We start from the raw sequence: 25059 nt of genomic DNA, 5'->3' as shown, positions 1-25059 counted from the left end.
GGGTCCAGGGTGGGGGGGAGACAGGATTTGAAGTGTGCTAGGACCAGCTGCTCTAAGTACTTTGTGATGATGGGGGTGAGTGCTGCTGGGCGGTAGTCATTTATCTGCCAAAAAACAAAATAACCAAAAAAAAAGGTGGGGTTTTTTTGATAAACAACCAGAATGTCAATGAAGCAGTAGTTCATCTGGGTCAAGACTTAACGCAATTTGCAGGTTATTGTAAGACAGGAGGGTCGAACAGAAGACAAAGTTGACAGAATAGGCCCAGCAAGGCTCTAATCTGCCCCACTGTTGGAGTTTTAGCTGTAAGGTTTTCAACTTTTTCTACTGATAAAGACTTCCCCCATGGCCATTGAGACTACACCAAAGTAATTAAGCAATCGGTAAATAATTAAATGGAGAAAAAGAGCAACCTATCAACTATAGAGATGTCTGAGAATTAATTTTTTTTTTTTTTTTTAACTACAGGACAGTGTGGGCTTCTTTACATTGACAGACAAGGAAAATTTCACTGGTCCAACGCACTTAAGATTAAGGACAAGCAATTCTTGTAAACTGTGTAGTAACAGATGGATGGAGGAATGGACAATGGACACCCTGCTATTGCATAAGCTCACTGGTCCTTTGGCCAGATGGTCTGAAGTAAATGAAACCTCAGTAAACAAAAACTGAGGACCTTCATTGAAGACGGTCCAAAACTTCCTCTGTAAAAAGGTATATTTCTATAAAATGTAGGAAAGCAGAATTTTTTGGGCATTTTTGCTTGTTGAATACATTTTCTTGACAGAAAAAAATTTATTGATTAATTGAATCCTACACAGATTCATATCTAATTTTTACATTTCAGAGTACAGCTTCAGATGATGCCCTGTATCCCTGTTTATTTGTTCAGAGGGTTTAAGCAGGGCATTTGACCACAGCATTATATAGAAAGACAGGCCCAGGGTGTCTTGATGGGATTAACTAGAGTCAAAGTTATGTATACAAATGAGTCTCTGACTACAGCACTTTACATTAGATGGTCTCATCTGTAATTCAGATGCAAGCCTCATCACAACGCCTGTGTGCAGAGGCACAGGAGTCTGACACTAGATAACTGCCTGTGTGGGTGTGCATGTGTAAAAGAGAGTGTGAGAGAAAATGTGAGAGACACGGAGTGCTAGGATGTGTGTTTTTGTGCATGTAAAATCCCCATAGAGTCACAGTTCTGCTCTTCAGACTAACAGTACATCTCGCACACTAATTCAATAACAGAACAGCCGTGGTGTGTAAGCCTCTTAATAAGCAGCATGCCTTGTCTGTCTGTCTCCCGATCCCTCGACTCACTACTGCTTTCACTCACTGCGCTCTGCTTTCCCACCTATCCATCTGCTTCACCCTGCCTTCGTCGTCTACCTCTGTTCCTCCTTAACGCTTGTCTATCTTCATGTGCTCGCTCATTCTCTGCCTCTCAGGATTGCTCTCCATACCCTCTTTAACTCTGTGTGCTCCCTCCCTACTCATCTCCTCCTTTTTCTCCATTTATCTCTCCTTTCATCTGTCACAGCCACCTCCTACCCCCTCTCTTTCTCTCACCCTCCCTCCACGCCTCTGTTCTAGTGAGTGGTCGGTCTGCAGGGTGCTTGTTATCCAGCACCTTTCCAGACATCCCCCGGTTGGGAAGCCAGACGACAAGACAGGCGGCAGGGCAGATAGACAGACAAAAGAAGAGCAGCAAGGAGGAAAGAGTGACAGCTGGGCAGCCTCTGCAGCAATACTGACAGGCAGGAGGAAAGGCAAAAAAATTGCAACTGGACGGCAGATGTCCATGGAGACAGCTAAGAGAGTAGTCTGTCAAAAAGACAAGACGGACTGTCAGTAAGAGGTTACCAAACAGGTAAGAAGACAGATAAAGGCAGACAAGTAGAAGAGAAACAGGTAGGCAGAGTAGCCAGACAGGTCGCCACAGGCCGGTGTGTAGCAGCCAGCCAAACTACGAGCCCAGCATCCCAACATGCCAGAGGGCCAGTGGGTGCACGGCTGACAAACACTGCCGCTGTCTGGGCCTGGCACGGTACTGCAGGCAATCACTGATGCCCGCATAGTGATGAATAACAGTCTAATTACAGGCTGTTCAGTTACCTCATCCTAAAACCGGTAGTAAGGGTCAGAGGAATGGAGTGAACATTAAGGTCAGCGTCATTTGGCGTTTAAATAAAGCTTCAGCTTTCCAGCACCTTGAAAGCAAAGCTCGACTAGCTGCTGAAGAGATAATTATCGTGCACGTTTTCATCCACAGTTTGCTTAGACTGTTACTCAAACAACAGTATTCACTTATTTTTACAGTTTTAGTATAAGGTGACTATTGAAGCAACAACTACAATGCGGTGAATTTAAGATTAAATACTGCTATGTAGCAGAGCAGGCCATGACAAGAATACAATAGTGTATTATAAGCAGAGACCATTTCAAAGTACAAAGCTAATATTGTTTGTGAATGGCACTGACAAATTTTCCTTTTGTCCTACGAATTCTTTGTGGAAAAGTGTTGCCGTGTGATGTTAAACAGACTTTTTTGATAACGCTGAAGCAAACTGGACCTCATCATAACCATCAAATGCTGCCTTAATTCATGTCAGGAGGGATTAATGTTAAAACATACGTATTTCCTCAACTGTACTCCAATAAAAGTCATCATGTTACCGCAAGAATGGACTACAAAAGCATTACTTTCACACTCAGGAAGTGATTTTACCAGACGCAGGCTTGCAGCACTTGTGCAGTGCTCCAGTTTCACCATATGGTGAAGATTTCAGTCCATGCAAATTCCAATCACTCTGACTCAGCAAAATTCATTAGCCTTTCCTCTGCTCACCAGATGTGGCAATGGCTCCTTTCAGAGCAATCCACCAAAAAATAAAAATTAACATGCTAAGACTTTAATTGCAGAGCCCGTGTTCTGAAATATAAACATCAATAACCTTGCTCAGAGTTAAAGCTTTGAAATTATTTAGTGTGTAATAAGCTCACCTAGTTGGAAGGACTGCCTGGAGCATTGCAGAACCTTTTTATTTCATCACAAAGTTAAGAAACAGAGTGCTTTGTCATCAGGCTATTGCAACCTTTACAGTCACTACTGCCAGCTATTTCCACAGGCTGTGTGTGGGTTTTTTTCTTGATGGTCTGTCACCCAGATCTCTGCACTCTGGCTGTCTTCCTACTGGGTCAAGTCACAATGACAGGAAATTATGAGCCTTCTTCTTTGGGAGCGATACAAGTGGCTTTGCAGAAACTAACAACAGGGAAACTCAACAGAGTCTTCTCATCCTCACAGTCAAAAACAAGCCATAAAAGCCATCCACCATTTCCTTAAAGTTGAGGTTTAAAAATGCCAACAAGTCATTATATTTAATCCTGCCAAAATAATAAAAATCCCAAATTAAATTAAACTGGCACAGATCACAAGTAACTGAGGATATTTTTCCAACAGGTCTTGAAATTTCCATCTTTAAGCAATTTTAACTAGTTGACTGCTAGTATCTGTTCAAATTTACTGGAATCTCTGCACCCCGAAAACTGCCGATTTATGTTTTTGTAGTGGTTAGTTCTGGCGGTACTGCATCGTTCTCTACTTGCCAACACATCATTACAAGATCACTCAAGAGAAGGCACAGAAAATGACCGGACACACTGAAGCGAGATGAAAAAGCAATGACTGGAGGTGAGTCACAAAGGAAGAATACAGCGTTAGATGCCTTTCTGAACTGGCTGTACAATTTATCATGCATGGTGGGAGGTAATTTAGAGGTAGAGGAAGGCGGGTCTGCATCCTATTGATAGAACAAATAGTACAGATTGTTTACATGGGACCATATATACGGGAACAGAATAATTTGTGTCAGCTGGTGGAACAACAATATTTGGATTAGGAAGAAAGATGTGCAAGCTGAAAAACTTATTCTAATGTTGTTATAAAATGCTGCACATTTAATATTTGGTTCCATTTCTTAGTTAAAAGTACCTCTGTCTAGGAAGGTACCTCACAAATACAATGCAATATACTGTAAAATATTGATACTCCATTTTCATCCTGCAGAAAAAGCCTAAATTAACAAACATTAGTACATCCATGAATATTTTTGACTGGCAGATTTGTTGCTTAAATTGATTCAATATGCTCTTCCTTATTTTCTGTCATTTACAGATGTTGCTAATGTGCTGGATGCTTGCATTAACATGGACAATAATTGAGTACAATTAGGTTAGATGATGTGCAAATAAATAATGTCCGTTAGCCAAAACCAGCATGTTTCAGACACACACACGAAAATGTTACTTACAAACAGGAACACATCTGTATGTAAGTGACTATTTAAAAAAAACAAAAAAAATCAACTTCCGTATTCAAACATTCCTTAGATAAGTGAGCTCTACATAATGTGTGCAAGGTTTTGTACTAGAAGACTAAAATGTGCACACATGTATTTGATGAAATCTGAATGCTCCTTTGTATTCAGCTGAAATACTAGTTTAAGACATTTAACTCTGAACATCAGTTAAAGAGGCAGATTATATCTGATTATTGGTATATGAAAACAAAAAAGACAGCATATAAAACTTTTATGAGAAGGAACAAGGAATAAATGTACTTTTGAGAATTTATAATCAAATTATTATATGTTATTATTATGATGATATGTCTATAGCCATCTTATGATATAATTTACTTTTTTTTTTATGAAAATATTTTTCTTTTATTTCTTTGATTGATTATAATTACATTGGGAAGACCATATAGTAAATAACTGAAAAATATAAATACACAAGGTTATCAAAGTCAGACCCCTGACTTAGTATTATGGTCAGTACTGTGACAAACATCCATCCACTACCGCAGTGTGTTTGCTTTAGTTAGCTGCAGGGGATTGAACTGACCACATTCTTGCTTCCTGTCTCCTCCTGGGTCTCTTCATGTGCCATCCTAACAAACCATTATGTTGCCAGATCAATAAAGACGATGAATGCTAAATTACTGGTCACACCGGATCCAGATGAAATAACTGGGGGGTGATTCACATATGAGAAATGTAGCTGTTAAGACCTCAGGCTGATTTCCCAGAGTCATGTCAGCATGAGAACATTTTTACAACAATTAGAGGATATCTGGCAAGAATTCATCATTATCCCATATCGTGAGCTGGCCAGTGAACTGCGAGTGCAGTGTTTGAACGTCAATCTAATTTGTTTCAATTGAAAGATGAACTCTAGGAAGGAAAACAATGAAAACAGATGAATTATGAACAACAATGAGGACGTAGGAGGGCAAGCAGGGCAGGACTGGTTCTTTGTATCTACTTATTTGTCCAAATACAGGATGTGGTAAAGGGTCCACTGGGACATATAGATGTATTAATCCCTCATAGAGATTACAACATGTTATCAAACATGCCATTTCTTAACATTAGAGCTCCCATCGCCACCCCCTCAAAATGGTAATGCAAAACTATTACAGCTTACTTCAGCATTCAGGGAAATCCCTTGAAAGCCAAATGGTGGTTACAAATGTGAAGCAGCACCTCAGAGCTAAAAGTGAGCACCACGACTATGAGTAACAGATGTCTTTGGGTACAGACCCAGCACGTTTAGGTTGACTTTGAATGTAGAAACACATTTTTAGAAAAGAAGATCATATGTAAAGTCAGTGAAAGTGACATATTTCATGTCAAAAGGAGCATCTTGTCAAAGTGACACCAAGTTCGTTTTGGGATTTTTGGATTCTTTTTGCAGAAGGCAGCTATTCGTGACCACAAGTGTTTATCAACTGTCTATGATCAAACAAATAACATATGTGAATTCTGCTTCGCAGGGGATTTTCACTGTAGGGTTAGCCAAGTTTACAAAGAGTGATGATCGCTACAGTAAATTAAAAATGACTTTCAGAATGGGTCAGCTTCCTGGAAACGAATGCTTCAAACAGATGGAGACAAGCACAGATTAAAATGAACAATCAGGAAATCATCCATCCAATTTGTATCGCTTAATCCTGTTCAGGTGTGTGCAGGCTACAAGCTATTCGAGCAGTTTCTAGGGCTATTATGAGGCCATCATAGGGACGCGGTGAGAAAAACATCTGCATTAGCTCACAGATTTACAAAATAAAATAAATAATATATCTATAATAAAATATCTATGATAAAACTAAATAATTTAAAGTAAATAATCTAACCTATGCCACAAACCCTAGGTAGCAAACAAACAGTCCCCAGTAGACCTACACAGACACGGAGACAACGTGCAACGTGCAAATTTTTCCGTTCTGTTGAGACATGGAACACAATAACCTTTGAAACAGTGACACATCCAGACTGAATCATCTCTATATTTTGAAGAACTTGAGGCCACCTTTCTCCCATTTTCGACACTGTCTGAAACTTTTATGACCATTTCATTGGTATTTAGGTTGTGCTCAATGACTGGTCAGTCTCCGTCAGCAATAACATGGTGTAAAGTATTGAAATGTTTCGGCAGAACTTGGCATGATGTTATTGAACTATGGAATTTGAGCTTTAATTCAAGGGGTTAAAAAAGATTGTTATTATATTTTTTTAATATTTACTTTATTAGTGTTCTATTTTAAGTGGTCAAATGTAATGGACTATTTATTCAAAAGCTGTTTATCAACAGGCAAGGAGATTTTAATTGTATTTTTTAATCAATTAGGCAGGTAAAAGGCAAGTCGAATAGCCATCCTCAGAATTAAAAAAAAACAAACAAGAAAAACAAACAAACAAAAGAACTCAAAACCACCAAAAAGATAATGGAGAAAATGTGGAGAAACAATAGAAATAATTCAGGTACAAAAATTAAGAGCTCACATGAGCTTCGCACATCGCAACATAATAAAGTCTGATTGTTTATGGAAGACAACAATGAGGATGATCACAGGATCCTTTCCATGGGAAAAAAAAATTCACAAGTTTCATCCTCTGCTGAACAACATAACACAAAGAGATAAAGGGAAGGCTTCAAACACTACAAGATTTAAACCACTCCTCGGGTTTTTGAACAGCAATGTCAGATCTGCAATTTTGCAGAACAAACAACCAAAAAATGAAAGGCCATTTATCCAACAATATCTGTAAGAGAGGAAGCTAAGATCTGCCCGTACCAGAGTAAAGTATGGAGTATGCTTTTAACAGCTCATGATCTGACACATACTCTGTAACACACACTAGAGACAGTGTGATGCATGGTCATGTATGCCTTTCACTGGGTCACTAAAACACAGAAGACACAGGATGAATTCTGTGTTTAGGGATATAACTGCTGGTAAAATTCAGACAAATGTAGCAAAGTTTACTAGACAGACAATGTACAATGAAACTAAATATACAGTGAAAGCAACCCAGGACATTTTAAACTTCAGGAAGTGGATTATTCTGCAATCAATTACCTGATCTGTCCCTGACAGAATGCTTTGAGTGGAAACATAAAGAGCCTAAAGCTCCTCAAACAACATCTGAACACAGTCACTGTATAGGTCTGGCAAAGCATCACAAAGGAGGAAACCTGTTATTTGGTCTGATCTGAACCTGACAGAACAGCATTCCACTCGCTTAAAGCAAACATAATGGCCTAAAATCCTTCAAACAAACACTGAAGACAGCCTCAGTATAGGTTTGGCAAAGGATCACAAAGGAGGAAACCTATTACTTGGTCATGTTTATGAATTCCAAATTTCAGGCAGTCACTGCTTGTGAAGGATCCTCAACAAAGAAATCTAAAATATTTGTTAAGTTAATTTGTCTAAATACATTTGAGTCCCCGAAAATAGGGGACGGGGTATAGATGGTGGTAATTCCTCAACACCTGAGGCAGTATTTCTGTTCAGCTGCTTGAATTAGAGCTGAAAATCTGCACTTGAACAGGTTTTGATTGATTCATTTCAGATCTACTATTGTGTTTAAAGAAAAAAAGCATTATGAAAATTGTTACTTGTTACTAATTGCTACTTCATATTAAAACATTTTAAATGGACCCATTTGATTATAAAAATATCTGTAAACATATTTAGTACAACTAAATGGCATTAATCAGCTCAGTGTCTTATTGCATTCTGAATTCAACACCAGGGAGAAATGGGCTGAGCACTATGCAAGTAAATGCCTCTGTCTCTCAAGTCCTTGGGAATGAACCCATTGAACTCCCTGAGGTGTATGGAAATAACTAGCAGAATGCAAAATCTTATATCCACTCTGCCATCTAGTGGCCAGAAGCCATTATTGCTTCTAAAGAGCCGTTAAGTAGCAACAGATGGTAAGGTTTCAAATCCATTTGTTTGTGGTTAAATGGTGAAAAGAAGGTGGGCCTTCTTGTTTAATAACATTTTTTGACAGTGGCGATGAAAAAAATGCAGGGTTTAAGCACAAGTTAGAAGAAAATGTGATTTATTATGGTAATAAAAATGATATGAACAACCAGAAAATCACGTTCTTATTACATAATCAAACCATACTTTCTTGGTTAAATCGACTATTCCATGAGTGTCAAAATAAAATAGTTACTTCATGTACTTGCTGTGAACAGGGGGTGTTTATAAACAGATTAAACAGATCTTTCAGCTCAAATGAGCAACTCATAACAACATGGTATTAACTTCAGGCATTTTAAAACACAAAGAAACAGTTAAAACTAGTATTTTGCTCTTTTAGCACAGACAAGAAAAAGAATGGAAATATAAGATGAAAACGAAACAGGAAATGCATGACCTGTGTGAGAAACAGCACTAACTGCAGCAATGAAACTAAAAGTAGTAGTTGTAATAAAACCATCCTTTAAGATCACAAAATCCAAAGTATTTTGTTGTAATATAAAACAAATATAAAACCTGAATTTTAAATATAAAATAGAACCTACAATAAAAAACAACCAGATGGTAACCTAGACTCCACCGCACAATCTTTTACCAATAAAGTTAAATTTAATGTTTTCCACTAAACCAAATGAGAATGAAACAAATATTTTAGAAACAGATGTTGTTAATTCTCATATCAACCATTATTCTAACATATAGGCATACGCCCAGCTTACTAGTCAGCGTCTGCGAATTGGTCTGGCTCAGTGGGAATGATGTGACGGGACCATATCAGGGGGTGCGGGTGGTGCACCGCTGGTGTGTAACTGGCTGACACGGGCAGGGCCGCTGTGTCCCTTTGCTTCAGTGTCAGGTCCTGCAAAGCAAAACGGAGGACGTCTTCTGGACCTGAAACAGGCAGCAACACACGTCATGGCCTGAATCCTAAAAGTAGTACTGACACCTACATCAGCTTCAATGAAAACAGGATGCTGAAGGACTGAAACTTGCTGTTTCTAATATTCATTTTTAATTTAGTATATATCCTGGCACTTTTATGCACATTTGACCATTTAAATGAAAGGAAATGTAGATAACACTTTATAACTGCAATGAGCCATTTCAAAGTGGCTCTGTGTGGCAAGACTCGCTTCTCTAAGGACTTTGGTTTCAGCAGTTTTCCTTTATGACAGAAAAGGTAATGACTACTACTACTATTAATACACATCAGGTAAACTTTAAAATTTCCTTGTTTGACCTCAGTGGTGAAGATATATTCAGTAATCAACCTTACAGCAACATAAATTTATAACTTATTACATATGCATGTATATAATAACTAAGACATTTAAATTCAGTACTGTAAAGAGAGTAGATGTCATGAAAATGTTTTTTTCTTTACCATAAGGTCTGACCCCAAAACACATGTTTTTCCAGTCAGAGCGCGTGCCCTCCTGGATCTCTTTTCCCCAGTCTTCCTCCGCTTCTATGGGTGCGGGTGAAAGAATTTCCGGGTAGACGACTTCTTTGTCTCTGCAAGAGGGCTCATGTTAATTAAAGCAGCGGTCCCCAACCTTTTTTGCGCCACGGACCGGTTTATGCCCGACAATATTTTCACGGACCGGCCTTTAAGGTGTCGCGGATAAATACAACAAACTAAAACTAGTACCGGTACCGAAAAAAAGAAAATTTATTCATAACACATGCGAAAAGACCAAGGAAAACCGAGTAAACGATAAAAACGATAACAAAATAACGCTGAAAACCGATAAAAACCCTGAAAACTATACATTTCACACCTGAGCCTCAACTCTCGCGGCCCGGTACCGGTCCGAGGGTTGGGGACCGCTGAATTAAAGTGTTCCATAATCAGAGGGAAGGGAAATTAATTACATATTTGAAATACATTTCTGGTTGTTAGTAGCAGTATTTTTCGCCACAGTTTACATCTGATGTGTGCACAAAACCATTAATGTTGGAATTACTGTAACTGTGTGCTTTAAAAAAAATGCTATACAAATAAAGTTATATTTATGAGTATTATAGAGTATTTTTATGCTTTAATTCTTGCTGTCATTATGTGAATGAGATGAAAAAAATAATTTACCATTCCCATACGTTTTCACTGAATATAATAATTCAGTACAATATGCACAACTCATTCTTCACATCCAGAAGAAGCTTTGATGCATCTCTCCACTCAGTCTCAAGCATTAAAGGGTTATGGGAAGATGGGCTGTTTATACAAGAGCAGCTGGTCAGGGTGATAGAAGGGCAGCAGGACGGTTATCTGCTCCTTTGTGCAAAGAATTAACCTCCAGCGGGCTGCTCATGTACATGTTTATGTCGCTCCGATGCATCTGTTATCACTTTAATTTGCACCGAAACAAGTGAAATGGATTCACAATGATTTATGCTTTTTACCTGGACACAATGATATCCCTTAAGTCTCTGTGTGTAAATCTACAGACAGATTTGAGCCTAACTATTATGTTTTTAGTGTTCATACTGTGCTGGCTGGAGATTTAAGAGACAGATATGCACAAGAATATTGATATCACTCTCACATGTTACTCACAGCAAGATAAGCAGTTATCTAAAATAATAACTAAAGCATTCAATTTTCTGTCGTCTCATCTGAAACTTCACTCAAGTTGGGACTGAAAGCATTTATTCTTCTACTTCATGAGTATAATTTTTGTACAGGAATACTTTTAATGACTGTTTCCAATACAAAATTATAGTGTGAAATTGTCTGCACTACAGGAGCTTTTATAATTTCACATATTCAATCTATGGACACATCTGAATCCCCCTCGCTCTGTGCACAGTCCCACTGGAATGGCATTCCCTAGGCTGTTCCCATAAATCTGGAAGCATAGAATTGAGAACCCCCCTTGCTTGAAGTAAAGGACCCTGGCTAACCCTAAAAAACAACCCCATAGCATTATCCCTCCTCCATCAAACTTTACAGTTGACTTTTATGCACCTTGTTCTGTACTTCAGGGCTGAGTTGCAATGGTTCGTAATTTATGAGGGAAGAACTTTACAAACTTAACTGATTTATTACAAAAGTGGCATCCTATTACAGTACCCCACTCAGATTTAATGAGGTCTTTAGAACAACCCATTCTTTCACAAATGTTTGTATTTGTTTTTATGCAGAAGGGAGTAAACTTGACTCATCTCCATCAGCTGAGCATTACGTATTACTTATCTGTCTCAGGGCCTCTGCAGTAGTAAATCTTGCTACTCTAGGGCTGTTATTAATGGTCCACTGCAAAACCATTAAAAAAACGTGTTGATTTTAAGTAGAATCAACACATATAGGTATATATAGGCTGGACTTGAGAACTTTAAGATTAAGATAAGTGATGCACCTCTTCTTGTGTCTCGATCTCCTCCACCTTTTCTTCTTCCCTGACGCCGATAGGCTGGGATCTGGTACCTTTTGGTCAATGTTACTGGGTGGAGCACTAACTTTGGCTGAGTTACCACTCAGGAGATCTTCACTGCCGTTTCCATCAGATGCTGGGGCATCACAGAGAGCTGGAATTTTGCATCCTTGTTTCTTGAGGGTCCCTGAGGGTGCTGCTTTTGTACTCTTGCCTTTGTAGCCATAGTTAAAATAATCGTTAATCCTGTATGTGGGTTTAGGACCATGCTGTGTGCCAGCTGGTGTGCTCCTACTGATTCTGCTGGCAGAAGCTGAGCATCCATTGTAAACAACTGCTCCATTAACCAAACCTGTGTTGTTGATCAGATCATTGGTTTTACGGCTGTTGTGATAGGTTCCCCTTCTGTTAGGCTCAAAGTTCATACAAGCCTGAGGCATCGCTTCACCTGTGAAACAGATGGAAGAGATTGGCTGAATTTCTTACATGATTTGTGTCAGTTGAGTGTGATTAGACCAAAAGTGACCCAAATGTTATACTTGGACTTCTTTAGAGACTTTAGTTAATAATGAAAACATGTCATTAACGGCACCAACAGACCTCAGGTTATTTACATATCAAAGAGATTATCTAATTCTTACAGTGACTGACACTGAGAACACAATACTTTCAAATGTAAATTACTGACAAGTCTCCTTCCCTTTATACTAAGGACTGTTGGTTTTAGTGACGTTTCTAAACATATTTCCTGTATTAAAGTCTGATTCACAAACATTTACTTTTAGTGTGAAAAGGCAGCTTTGAGCTGACAAATCTGGATATCGTCTGATTAGCAGTAGCTTCATTTTTCAGCATGACAATAATCCCAAACACACTGCCAATGAAGTAAACGCCACATGGAACTAAAAATCCCCCCCACCCACAGTGAAACAGTATCTGTCATGGATTGGCCTTCCCAGAGCTTGGACCTCAACAGTATTGAAACAATGTGCGATCAATTTGTCAGAGGAGGGAACAAAAGCCAGCCAACATCCAAAAGCTTTTGGGTGTCCTTCAGGATGCCTGGAAAACTACTCCTGAAGACCACTTAAAGAAATTACAAGAAAATCTGTCTAAAAGAGACATCCATACCATTATTGACTTTCATTAATTGTAAAAAGCCTGTTTTTGCCTCTTATACTGTTTTTTCCATTTATGTTTGCACATGCTCAATACATCTCTGCACCCATCTCATTCTTTTTCTACGGAGCCCCGCAGGGGACATGGGAGAAAAAAAAAATTAAGACGGACTTTTCCGAGATCTCGCAAAACTTTTAGCCGCATTCTTTTTTTCTTTTTTTTTTTTATTGACAAAGCACAAAATACAAATACAAAATAGCAAACACAATGTCAGGGGGTTCGTATAAAAAAGCCAAATAGACACAGTCTATTATAGAATCACATAATATTGAACAGGGAACATAGGTTTACTGTTTTGACAGCTTTTTGATTTTGAGAATGTTGTATGGTTTTAACATATTGTTTGGTTTCATTTAAAAAGCACCGAAAGGATGGTTTTGCGTTAGAAAATTTCGACTTATGTATATGAAATTTAGCCAATAATATCAATAAGTTAATCTTTTAGCCGCATTCTTCGGACGCCGGCTCGAAGCCAACTGGGAGGTCGAGGCACGATGTGCCGGGAAAGCGGTGTTCCACCCGGCTGTAGTAGGTCTCGACCTCCCGTTAGCTTCGAGCTAACGGGAAGAATGCGGCTAAAACTTTTGCGAGATCCCGAGTTTGTTTTGCGAGATCTCGCAAGTCCGTCTTAATTTTTTTTCCTCCCATGTCCCCTGCGGGGCTCCGTATTTTTCCTTTTACAATACCAAAAAAAGATGGGGTGGCTCAAAGCTTTTGCACAGTACTATATAAAAAGTCTAAACTTGGGGAATGGTTTTAATGAGGACTTAAAACTGTGCAATTCATTTTTTGTCTAGTGCATATACTGACTAATGATTGTTTTTGGTGAAATTTAGTTGGTGTGTCTCTATCCGGTTGTTCAGTGATGACGCGACGAATCCTACTTCCGGGTCTAAAGTAGTCTGCGTTTAATATGGCTTTTGTGTTGTTAACATGTTTAATGTTATGTATTTTCTTCTATTTGATCTCAAAAAGCTCCTAAAACAGTCAGTGATCACTGTTGACCTCCCTCGGCTTTTATTACCGCTAATCATTTATTTAAGCTCAGTTTTTAAAACCTTACAATGTAACTACAGCCCAGCCCATGCAGCAGTATATGAATGACTAACCTCGTATTGTGGATGGATTATCTCAGTTGTTCTCCTGGCTGAAGTTTGGTCCTTTTACAGCATCCTGCCATGCGATTACATTTGTTCCTGACCACCGAGAACACTCACATTAACTTTTATCGAGTGGAAAAAAAGTTAGCTTGTTTATATTATGCTAACATAGCTGTGTCGCTAGCGGTCACGTAGCACATCATTATATACCAGCTAGCCCAACTTCAGTAACCCTACAAACGTCACTGCTGTTTAGTTTTCTGTCTTCATTTATGCTGGAAGTGATAGCAGAGCTGTACGTTTTAATTTGTTTCCAAAACCCCACAGTCAGGACATGCTATATTGTATTTAGATAGAAGCTAGCGAGCTAACTCCCTGCTAACTTCTAACTCCGTTAAATGTCATAAATTCCGTTTTCATGGATGCCTGGATGTTAAACTCAATTGTTACACCTGGTAGAGCAGAACGCTGATCATTTTATTAAAGATGAAAGACTTTAGACAGTTTTTCAACTCTCAGTAATCCCATAGTGATCGTTTGATATATGGACCTGCAGCGGAGTTTAGACCCAGACACGGCTAGTGACGTCAGACTGAACAACCGGATAGAAAACAATGGCGGTCCATTAAGCTAAACTTTCAGCCTAAACCTTTTCAGTCAACACCTTTCTTACTTTTTTCTGTTAAATAGTTATTTTCATTGGTATTAATAAAAAAAACCTAAACAATAAATAATTTAAATCGTAAACAATTTTACCTTAACAATAACCAAACATACTGACACTTAGCTAGCTTTGTGCTCTTTTAACCCCAGTGAATGTAGGCGCCCTGTTTTCTGTTAGCGGGCTAACAACTTTAGCGCCGTTATCAACAGCTATCGTCATGCCGGCTGCTAAAAGTTTGTGAGCTTCCTGTGGGAAGAAAACAACAGGGAGCAGATAACATACACGGAAAGCACCAAGTTATGCGTTCACATGCAAGTTTACCTTAAAACATCACTCACATTATGCTTAATTTTAATTTAACTCTTACCTGCACCGCTGTGTCGGGCACACCAGCCGCGTGCAGCACCCAGCTGATCAAATGAAGCTGCGCAGTTCGCCGATAGGAGGCGCCAGAGTACACAAATACTGCTCCGAGAGCAGGTACAAATAAATAGATAAATGAAAGAAGATAAAGAATAAAATCTAAAAATAAAACTAATGTATAAAAATAAATAAATGAATGAAATAAATACATAAAACAATAACTGGCATTTATAATCCGCAAAATCTCTAATAACACCTAAATTAACTGTAATGTAATTAGTCAAATTAGGTAAAACTACATGTATAAAAGCACCAGTCACAGTCAAATCAGATAGAAATGTTTTTTCTGTCGTTGCTCCAAAATAATGTTGTAAGGAAGATTTATTTAATAATTATTTTTGGGTTTTTTTTTCCCTCAATGCCTGGGCTTACATGGGTATTGACCATACATAACTAAACAGCGCAGTGCTGCCCTTTTACAAAAGGTTGTAAATCTTGCATTTTAAGATTTCCCATATGAGAATACACAATACACACAAACACATAAAATAAAACATTAAAGTTAAAACATTCTCATTTGGCGACATGACTATTTTCATGCCAGCGCAAACACTTTTATTTACAGCAAAGTACATAATGGCAGCTAAGACAGCAGCAGCATACACTTTAGGCACAATGTTTATGTTTTAGAAACTATAGCTGAATTCAAATGAAAATAACAGAAATTTCATGAGACAACATCACTGCCAAAGCCATTTTTTATTGCTATTTAAGATGACTGCATCCAATCGGATCGTCCTAATAACAGAAAGCTAAAAGCCATGAGTTTGTGACAGTTTTTACAGCTCAGTGTGTCTTGAATTTTTGTTTTTTTACTTGAAGAATGGCATAAGTGGATTAAAAGTGAAAAGATTTAAGATGCAAAACAGGACACAGATCAGCAGGTACAGGTAATAAGTTAATATTGCTCATAATAGTCACCGTTTAAGTTAGGAAGACAGTAAACAACCATATATAAAAACCCACTTTGAAACTGATTGAAAATCAGTGGACTTACTGAATCTAACAAAAACCTTGAAAAAAAACTCAAAAATCATTGCTCACTGTGTTTATATAAAAAAAGGAAAGAAAAGAAGATAAACTGGCTTGCATACGTCACAGTCTTGTGCTATACTGCAAACAGGACAGCTAAGCAACAACAATTAGTTTCTTGATTAATCTGTATAAAAGTGTTTTCTCAGTATCAATCTGAAAAAAGATTGGTGAGTGGCACATAAAATACAAATTATCACTAGATAATTACAACATTTACAAGTCATGAAAATGTCATACATAGACAGAAAACGCACTTTCCAAAAAACAGCGTAAATCTATAGCGAGATTATCTCGAAAAATGTCCTCAAAAGGCACAGACAGAAGTAAATGTGACCATGCAAAAGGAAACAAAACCTTTTTTTGTGCAAGGAAGCAAAACTCAAGTTTAGAATAATTACATAATACATGAGATTGTAATTGTTTCCCCTCTGAAAACAATGCCCTCCATATAACAGTACTAAATACTGTACACATGTTGCCAAATGTATTAACCAGTTTCAATGGAAAACTGCTTTTTTGGCCACACAGAAAGTTAATAAGGAATCGTACATTCGTGATATTTACAGTTTAAGAGGGCTTCAGAGTCATTGGGGCTTAAACTACAATCTGCAACCTGCTGTAGGTGCAAATGTGACAAATCAAGTCTTTTGTACCAAAAAGTGAGTCTCCTGTGCACGCTCACATCCGGTATCCAAGTCACTGAACATGAAAAGACAACTTGGTAAACCACGTTACAATGGCTACCAGTCACTCCACCTCACGCTGTACATTCACATCTTTATATTTCTGTGCAACATCATTTGGGGTCTATTACAAAGCAACAGTGACTTTTTATCAAGCTCAAGTTTAGCTAGCAAATAGCAGCCATGGAAGTTACAGTTTGAAGACACTCCTTGGTTGCAGCTTCAGCGCCATAACGCGACACTCAGCGACTCGTCTGTACCAACTAAGGGCCACTTCTCAGTGAAAACTGTTCACCGCTTTAGGACTGATTGATGTACGAAGTGTGGTTTCGTGGAAGACGTGCGCAAGAGTGAACGAAAAACGAAATTTCACTTTCAGTGTACCTTCATCGACTTCACAAAAAGCCTCTTTTGGTAGCATACCTGGCCTATCATGTAACATCCCCACCTGTTTAGGGTCAACGCTCTTCCTTAATTCATCGTCTTCAATTTATAATGTGGGCATCACTCTTTTTCTCTCTCTGACCACTTGTGCCTCGCTTCTTGACCTTCTTTCAGCACATACTTGTCCAAATATGTCATCACACGCACTCAGAGACTGGCAACAGTGGCCTGGCCTGTCTCACTCTGGATTTAAAGTCTGCTTGTCATGTTGCTCTACTGTCTTATTGTGCCTCTCTACGCCATGCCAAACAGCTTCAGGATAAAGCTGTTTACATTTTCTTTTTTTTTCCTCCAGTTTTCATGTCCAGTGTACTAAATCAAGTGAATCTTCAAAGCACGTTGGACACTGAATATTCCTGGAGTTTTCACAAGAGATCAATCTTGTGACTTCAACTCCAGCTCACAGCATAGACAGAATAAAAATGTGATCAAATGAGTAGAACAGTCACAGTAGCATAACCAGTCAGTGAACAATCACTGGCTGAGAAAACTCCCTTTTGTTCAACACAGAATCCCCTTCTACCATCCTGAAGAGACGCTCTTCTTGGCACAAACAGCAGGGGGCGATGCATGTCTGTTTACGTAAGACTGGCTCTGTTTTTCTGTACACTTTCCCCCCGATTCAGGTCACCCTGCTCTGATCAGACAACTGGAATGATCCTCACTCTCCCAAGATCAGGAACGCTGCTCATTCCAGTTGAGTCGCTGCTAGTTCTTTATCTCTAGAATGGAGGGGTTGTGGTCCAGGATGTTCAGGATGATTTTGTCCATGTACTGCCGCAGACGTAAATTGATCTCCTCTTGCTCCTTCAGGGCTTCCATTAACTAGGGAGAAATATGTACAATACATGTTTATTCATTAGAAAAAAAAAATGTTACTATGATTCAGTTACATGACAATGAGCTCACTGTACTCAAATGGCCACCACAGTTACCACATCTGCATCCATTAGGGCAACTTTTTGATGTAGCAAAAAACCTGCATCAGCTTTGTGATGCTATCATTTCAACATGGACCAAAATCTGAGGAATGTTTCTGTCACCTTGTTGAATCTGTGCCACGAAGAATCGAGGCAATTTCAATGTCACTAGCAAGGTGTACCTAATAAAGTGGCTGTTGACTGTATTATAATTTTAGAAAAAATAAAACTTTTAACCAACCAACCAAAAAAGTAATGCCAATGTTGAAAAAAATCTAACTAATGCACTGAACTCCTCTGAAAACAAGGAATGAAAATAACATTTTAAAAACTGCACAGAAATATGATAACTCATAGTAATGCTCTCCTCATTATGCAGATATAGATTTAATTGTAAAACAGAGGTAGATGCATAACATCGTACTGCTGTGATATGGCCTGAAAAACAGCTATTTCTCACTGTAACTAAGGAACCTGTAAGCACTGAGATAAAACCCTGTCTGGAAGCTGTCAGTAAGACTCAGAATATTAAAAAAATAAAAAATAAAAAAATCACATTGTAGCCGCAGGGGTGTTCATGTTCTTTGTTACAAGTCTGCATAACTGATTTTACCTGGTCTCTGGAGGCATTATCGATCTCAGCAGCTAGAGACTGAGCCTTGGTCTGTGTGGCAAACAAATTCTTGGCTTCATGCAGGCTGAGGCTGATGATCTGACCGTTCAGGTCCTCGTTCTGCTCTCTAAGCTTCTGGTTCTCCTAAAATGCAAAATCAGGGGAGGAGGTGGAGGACAGAGAGCGAGAAAGGACAAGATAAGTTCCTAGGCCATAAAAGTGCACTAAAATGACTTTTTAAAAAAAAGAAAAGACCACTACTCAAGCCACACTCAACCCATTTGACAAAGCACTGCGGTTGGTAGCAGCAAACTCAGCAAGGCACGTCTATGTTTGCAGCACCTACGAGATGTAACATGGGTTATGCGTGTTACAGAACAAACTCTTCCCTGCTTTTTCTGGTGTGTTATGAAAGCTCCACGATCAAGTTGCCTTAAACTGCTGACAAGAGGTCAGTTTGCGTTTCCCTTAAGTCTATCCTTAAACATTAGTGAGGGAACTGCAGCGCCCGGTCAGCATGGACAACTTCACTCTACTCCATTGTCGTGATTAGTGGTTAATCGGTAGGTCAGAGGTCACGGAGGCAATTTTACCATCAGACCGGGACGGAGCCGAGCCCCAGTCAACACCAGGTGCTGGTATTCAGGGGGAAGAAAGTCCTGGGACACAAATCGCTGGACACACACACACAGACATTTACAAAAAGGTGCACAGGCAAGCATAAGAGAGTGAATTCATCCTTCTCGCGGGTGAACAGAGGCCGTGATCCATCACATATAAAACACAGACAGTTTTATTACTTGTCCGAATTCAAAAGACATGCTGGTAACTCTGCTGGGAGGAGCAGATTTAGAGAAAGACAGGACACAAAGGCAGAATGAAACTACTGCTATTACTCCTTTACTTGCTTGCTTGCAAGGTGTGACAAGTTTGGCTCGAAGCCAGGAGGACATGGACCGTATCATGTTAAGTCACTGATAAAACGGACACTGAATGAATCAGCAGTTCTGGCCGGCTGTGCCATTTAAAAGTTACCTCAAGGCCACGTGGGTTTGATAACTCCAGATTTTTATGGTGCCTTTGTCTGGCTTAGGAACATCAAAGCGACATTTCTAATGCATATGAACTCGTGATAAAAAGTCACACAAAAGCTTCTGCACAACTGCTTTTATGCATCTTATCTGAGAGGACATCTGAAAAACACTTTCATCTACTTGCTTATCTCTAATGTTTGCTTTACACCAGGTCTGGCCACTTAACAGGACTGCAACAATAAGATCTGCCTTGTAACTGTAGCAGGCAAAATGTCAGACAAACAGATCTTAAGGAAAAGATAAAGATCACATATCCTCTGCAGCTGGCACGGCATTTAGCAATGCTGAACTTCTCTTTAATGGTTAAAAGATCGGCACAGTACATCGGGGGATCACAGCAGTTCTAATGCACAACAATGTATTCTGGCTGAATGTAGTCTGTGACACTATATGCTCAATTTTCATCTTTTGGTTGTAGCCACAAAAACAGCTTCATGTACACAAGCAGAAAGGTTTATGTTCCTCTGGCAGCCAGTTAGCTGTGTTAAACGTTGTGGAGGTGTACTTCAGAAAAAGTTAAAATACAAAAGGTGCTCATGAAAAGTTGTAAAACTGTATGTGATAACAGTGTATTTTTTTGAGCTGAATTTCTATTTCTAGGGGCGATTACTGTACTGAATGCATCATTCAGCGTGATAGACAGTGGAAACATATACATATGAGCCAATAACTTATAAAATCAGTCAAAAATATTCACATTCAACGCTGAATCAATCAAGTCTAAGAAGCCAGGGTACATGAACTGCTACTCTAATCAAATGAAACATGAATAATCTGTAAATATATATTCATACATTACGTTACATTCAGTCTGTGGCAGCTTAATCTGTACTTCTTACTTCTGTGCATCTACCACCTCCACATGCATGAAAAGCTCCACATAAACACATTTCAAAAAGCAGAAACTCCTCATTTCTGTCATACGATCAAATCAAAACAGCATTTAGATATTTTTGAAAATCCTTAGATTGCTTACATACATTGACTGAAGGATTGTAGAAAGTTTTAAACACTGTTTCATATTCTTATTGTTCATTATTCATAACAAACAGTCTTAAAGCACATTCATTAGCAACAATACTCGCTGAACTGCCTATGCCCAACAGAGCATTTCATCAGTACCTGTTTGAGCCTCTTGACTTCATGCTCTAGCTCCACCTCCCTGCTCCTGTTGTTGAAGTCTGAGAGCCCCGTGGAGGAGCTTGGCCTCCGGCCTGACCTCTCTGCATCCAGCTTGAAGACCTGCAAGTGTTCCAGCTCTCGACGCAGGTCCTCTATCAGCTATGCAGCACAGAAAGAACGAATGAAAAACGTTATATAATGTGCAGAGGCAGCATATTGTAGGTGTAAGTGTATGAGTTGACATAAATGCTGCGAGAGACTGGTTACAGAGAAACTGAATGAGCAACATAACAAACAATCACACCTTGCTGTGTGTGTCTGGTTACATAAAATACTTCCTCCTACCTCCTGCATGGCATCCTTTTCTTTCTGGAACTGATGTCTATTTTGTTTCAGTTTGTCCATCATTTTCTTGTAAAGATCCATCTCATCCTTCAGGCGCAGGCTGGTATCCTCCAGCTTATCTGTCATCCTTTGCTTCTCCTAAGGATAGCCATATATACACACAGCTATAGTTTGAACGTTATTTTCCTTTATTTATCTGTGTGTTTGGTATTCAGGGTCATGGGAGTGCATTTCTTTTGAGCAAACAAGTTTTAGCACCAAGATAAAGTTTGCATTTATATTCTGTGATAAATTGCTTGCACAACATTTTGTAAGCTAGAGTCGGGTTTGGTGTCATTTGCATAGATACAAGTTCATAAATGAGGTGTGGTTCAAAACTAAGACGCTATCTCCACAGATATAATTACTGGCGTCTCTCTTTGGCTTTGTGAATGTTGAAGGAGTTGTCGCTGTGCTCACAGGCGTGGATAGAAATGAGAAAACCCGCCGCGTTCGCAAGAGAAACAGACACCAAACTGCAGAGATTCACACACACACAACCGATGACAGACAACTACTTAACCTTTTAAAGCCTAAGCCATGAAATAAATGGCAGAAAAATAAGTTTTTGGAAAATAGAGTGTTTACTGCACCTTCTGACAAAATGTTTTAAAAAATAAATTACATAATAATTTGCAAATATGAGTTTTAACATGTATCATATTTTCCACATAAGGTGGGTTTTTTTGTTGCAACTTGTTCATTAAAAATGCATTGTGCAATTTCTTTTGGTTTTTCAGAAAAAAAAAAGTATACTGATGGTGTAAAAGTCTCAAAAACTCACAAAGACCCATGTATCAACTATAATACATCTGGCTTTAAAAGGTTAAATGACCAACACAGGAAATACAGCCGGAAACGTAAGCAACACTTACCTCATCCAGCTTCTCTGTCTGCGACTTGAGTCGGTTCATGTTAAGGGACATCTCATTATTCTCCTCCTCCAGCTGCTTAACTCTACAGACACAAAATCCCTTATGTCAGCGTGCATTTCTATAGTGTGGCACACAGTCAGCTAAGGCACTGGTTTGGGTAAAATACATGCTGTAGCTGTCCAGAGGCAGATGACTAAAACCCTGGGAGGACTCTCAGAGCTGTTAAGCATTTAGTTCTCCATTTTGCATTTATTTTCTTAAGCGAGCAGGGACATAAACATCATTATCCAAGATATGGTCGGTGTCTAATTCTCTCAGATTATTATTGAACTATAATGAGTTTCACATATTTACATAAAAAAAGATAATGCACAAATAATTGGGAAATGTGCTCAGCAAATTGTGCAACTGTGTGTTTCTCACCGGTTGGTCAGCAGCTCTATCTGTGTGTTCCTGTCTCTCTCCAGCTTGCTGTAAGCCTCTCTGTGGCGTCTCAGGCCCTCCTGCACACTTTGCTCTGCCCGGGTCTCTTGGTCTTTCAGCTGCTCCTCCAGCTCATGAACCCTGATGATGACGATGATGAACGCATCAGACAACATGATTTATTTTTTTGTTGCAAAGCATTAAAACCAAGCTTACTTTGGAAATGACTAAATGCTGCTGCAATTTTACATGAGTAATTTCAGTCAAATTATCTGCCCTTCATTTTCTTTTGTGCTGCTATAAATTAGACTAGATTCAACTTTAATGAGACTGTGCTGAGGATTGTACAAAGCCAGTGAAATGCAGTTAGCTGGAAGAGAACAGTCTATATACAGAAGTGCAAATGCAAATATACAGCAGCACTTTAAGTATGTTGGCATGTACAGCGAGTATAGCATATATGAGCATAAATAGTGTTGTCAGTGAAGAGATGTGTATGTATAAATTACATGCATGTTACATAATTTTATGCTTATGTTAAGATAAGACTAGTACAAAGGGGAAACAAAGTCCTCTACCTGTGCACTAGCTGAGTGTTCTCCTGCTTCAGTTTGGACTTGAGGTCACTGTTCAGCAGGATCTCATTCTCCAGTTCTGCCACCTTCTTCTCAAGAGAAGTGACCTGAGAGAAAAACAAACTGTGAAATTACACCAGAAACTAAATTAAATGTTACAATCCTATGCATCCCATGCATCTAAATTAGGTAATAAAGTTAACAGGGCAAGTTTGTAATTGAAAACAGATTCATAATGTTTTCTTTTTAACTTAGGTTTGCAAATGTAAGAACTGACAGAAATTAGTAAATGTTGCATTTTTAACATGCTGGAGGTGAGTGTTTAGTATCTCAGTTTTTCACTTCCACTGAAAATACTAGATCTGACATGATCACATCCAATGAGGAATCGACTTTTGTTTAAAAAAAACGCAGTCATACAAATCACCACATGGAGCAAACTAACAGAAGGAAACATAAAGTCATACCTTCTCATTGATGTCGGTGTCGCAGGAGTCGATGCTGTCTCGGAAAAGGTCCTCTGTGCTGCCGTTACTGCTGCTCAAGTTGCTGTTGTGGAGCAGCTGCCTGCTCGAACAAACAGATAAACAGCTTAGAGAATATGCTCGGAATAGATCCAGGCAATGACCGGTCCTGGGTGTTTATGTTTCTGCAGCGAAGCTGCTGCAAGGTAACCCAGATATAGGACACTACAGTGCCAAAGAAAAGAAGCTGCTGCAAACAGGATTAACATGAGCATTCTCACACTCACACCCACACAGGTGTGTGTACATCTGGCTGTGATATTTATGTCATAATGTAGTTTTTAGCTTCCCCATTGTAAACTGATGGAATAACGTGGGAAAAACAAGCTGCTGGCCTATTACTGAGATTAGCAACAGAGAGGAGAGGAAACAAAAAGGAGAAAGGGCAGAAGAACAGTTAAAGAGAGCCATAAAGTGAAAGCAGCCATCAAACCAGACAGAGGAGAAAGTAAGAAGAACAGGGAGACAGCCAAGCCTTATATTGAATACATAGATCAGGCCCGACAGGCCATTTTCACTCTGTCACTATAACTCAATTTCTGTGGCTGAAAATAGGACAAAAGCCTAGATACAAAACATCTCACCCACTACAGACCAACAGTCCATGTAGTGGGCCACTCCTGCCACTAAAAAAAGATGATGTCAAAATCGTTTCCTCAGCTCTGAGACAAAAAACAAAAGTTTGTACAGTGTTCTTGGCTCTATAATTCTTTGAATAACTAGTTAGAAATTAACCTATTTAGTGTGTGCAGTGATAGGACAGCTGAGAGATCAGGAAGCACTAGTTGATAATCTTGCTCTGTGTACGTCACTATGTCAACAAGATCGAACAAGCACGTGTAGGGCGGGCTGTATAATGCATAAACACGCAGAGGACAACTGAGTGACTTTGCCTGTAACGCACAGAAGCACATGCATGTGGACACAAATGCAAAGGTGAAAAGCCTACCTTCCAAAAGCAGTGCTGGAGATTTTCCTGTTGGGGCTACAAGGAGAAGAACAAGATTTCAGATTCTTTTCAGTCAATCATCATCATCTGTCCAGACACATAGCTCAACAATACAGTGGATGTAACCACTAATTTTAGCCATTTAGTGCGAGAGAGAGTAGGAAGCATTGGAAAAATGATCGCTGAAGGTCACTATTAATATTATTTTAGCCCTTGGTGAACAGGGCTTTCTGTCAGCTCTAGAGGGGGGACAAAGGCCCAAAGAGTTTCTGTATGATGTGCCTGGGATTCACATTAGATTAATAAAAATGAGCAAACACACTGC

The 25059-nt window shown here is 39.1% G+C and overlaps 2 protein-coding genes across 4 annotated transcripts in view; both read right to left on the bottom strand.

Moving 5' to 3' along the window:
• Positions 1 to 8427: 8427 nt before the first annotated feature.
• LOC101486845 (uncharacterized) lies at positions 8428 to 15119 on the bottom strand. The gene is made up of 4 exons (XM_004567818.2): positions 15038 to 15119; positions 11713 to 12175; positions 9735 to 9865; positions 8428 to 9241 (listed from the first exon to the last, which is right to left on the bottom strand). Exons 2-4 carry the CDS (start codon positions 12165 to 12167, stop codon positions 9069 to 9071), a joined length of 759 nt encoding a protein of 252 aa, XP_004567875.1. The 5' UTR covers positions 12168 to 12175; positions 15038 to 15119; the 3' UTR covers positions 8428 to 9068.
• A 654-nt stretch (positions 15120 to 15773) lies between these two features.
• Positions 15774 to 25059, bottom strand: part of rab11fip4b (RAB11 family interacting protein 4 (class II) b) — a 49473-nt gene continuing 40187 nt past the window's right edge. For 2 of the 3 annotated variants that reach the window (XM_004567821.3, XM_004567819.4), the window contains exons 5-14: positions 24735 to 24770; positions 23729 to 23828; positions 23265 to 23368; positions 22687 to 22827; positions 22264 to 22345; positions 21350 to 21487; positions 21005 to 21163; positions 19382 to 19462; positions 18789 to 18932; positions 15774 to 18080 (exon numbers count right to left, since the gene is read on the bottom strand). In XM_004567821.3, coding sequence (XP_004567878.1) covers positions 17964 to 18080; positions 18789 to 18932; positions 19382 to 19462; positions 21005 to 21163; positions 21350 to 21487; positions 22264 to 22345; positions 22687 to 22827; positions 23265 to 23368; positions 23729 to 23828; positions 24735 to 24770 — 1102 coding nt within the window. In that variant the 3' untranslated portion in view covers positions 15774 to 17963. The remainder of the gene's footprint in view (positions 18081 to 18788; positions 18933 to 19381; positions 19463 to 21004; positions 21164 to 21349; positions 21488 to 22263; positions 22346 to 22686; positions 22828 to 23264; positions 23369 to 23728; positions 23829 to 24734; positions 24771 to 25059) is intronic. The other variant, XM_004567820.4, reaches the window with a different exon arrangement.

Source organism: Maylandia zebra, linkage group LG6 (genome assembly GCF_041146795.1).
Source record: "Maylandia zebra isolate NMK-2024a linkage group LG6, Mzebra_GT3a, whole genome shotgun sequence".
NCBI classification, from domain to species: domain Eukaryota; kingdom Metazoa; phylum Chordata; class Actinopteri; order Cichliformes; family Cichlidae; genus Maylandia; species Maylandia zebra.
This window is presented reverse-complemented; position numbering and strand designations above follow the sequence as displayed.

What these genes read in the sequence shown, in the direction of transcription:
- LOC101486845 (XM_004567818.2), bottom strand. Translation starts at nt 12,167, where the DNA reads ATGCCTCAGGCTTGTATGAACTTTGAGCCTAACAGAAGGGGAACCTAT. An exon ending in AGATCGAGACACAAGAAGAG is followed by an intron (nt 9,866 to 11,712) that starts GTGCATCACTTA and finishes GCCCTCTTGCAG; the next exon opens with AGACAAAGAAGTCGTCTACC. An exon ending in TTTTGGGGTCAGACCTTATG is followed by an intron (nt 9,242 to 9,734) that starts GTAAAGAAAAAA and finishes TGCCTGTTTCAG; the next exon opens with GTCCAGAAGACGTCCTCCGT.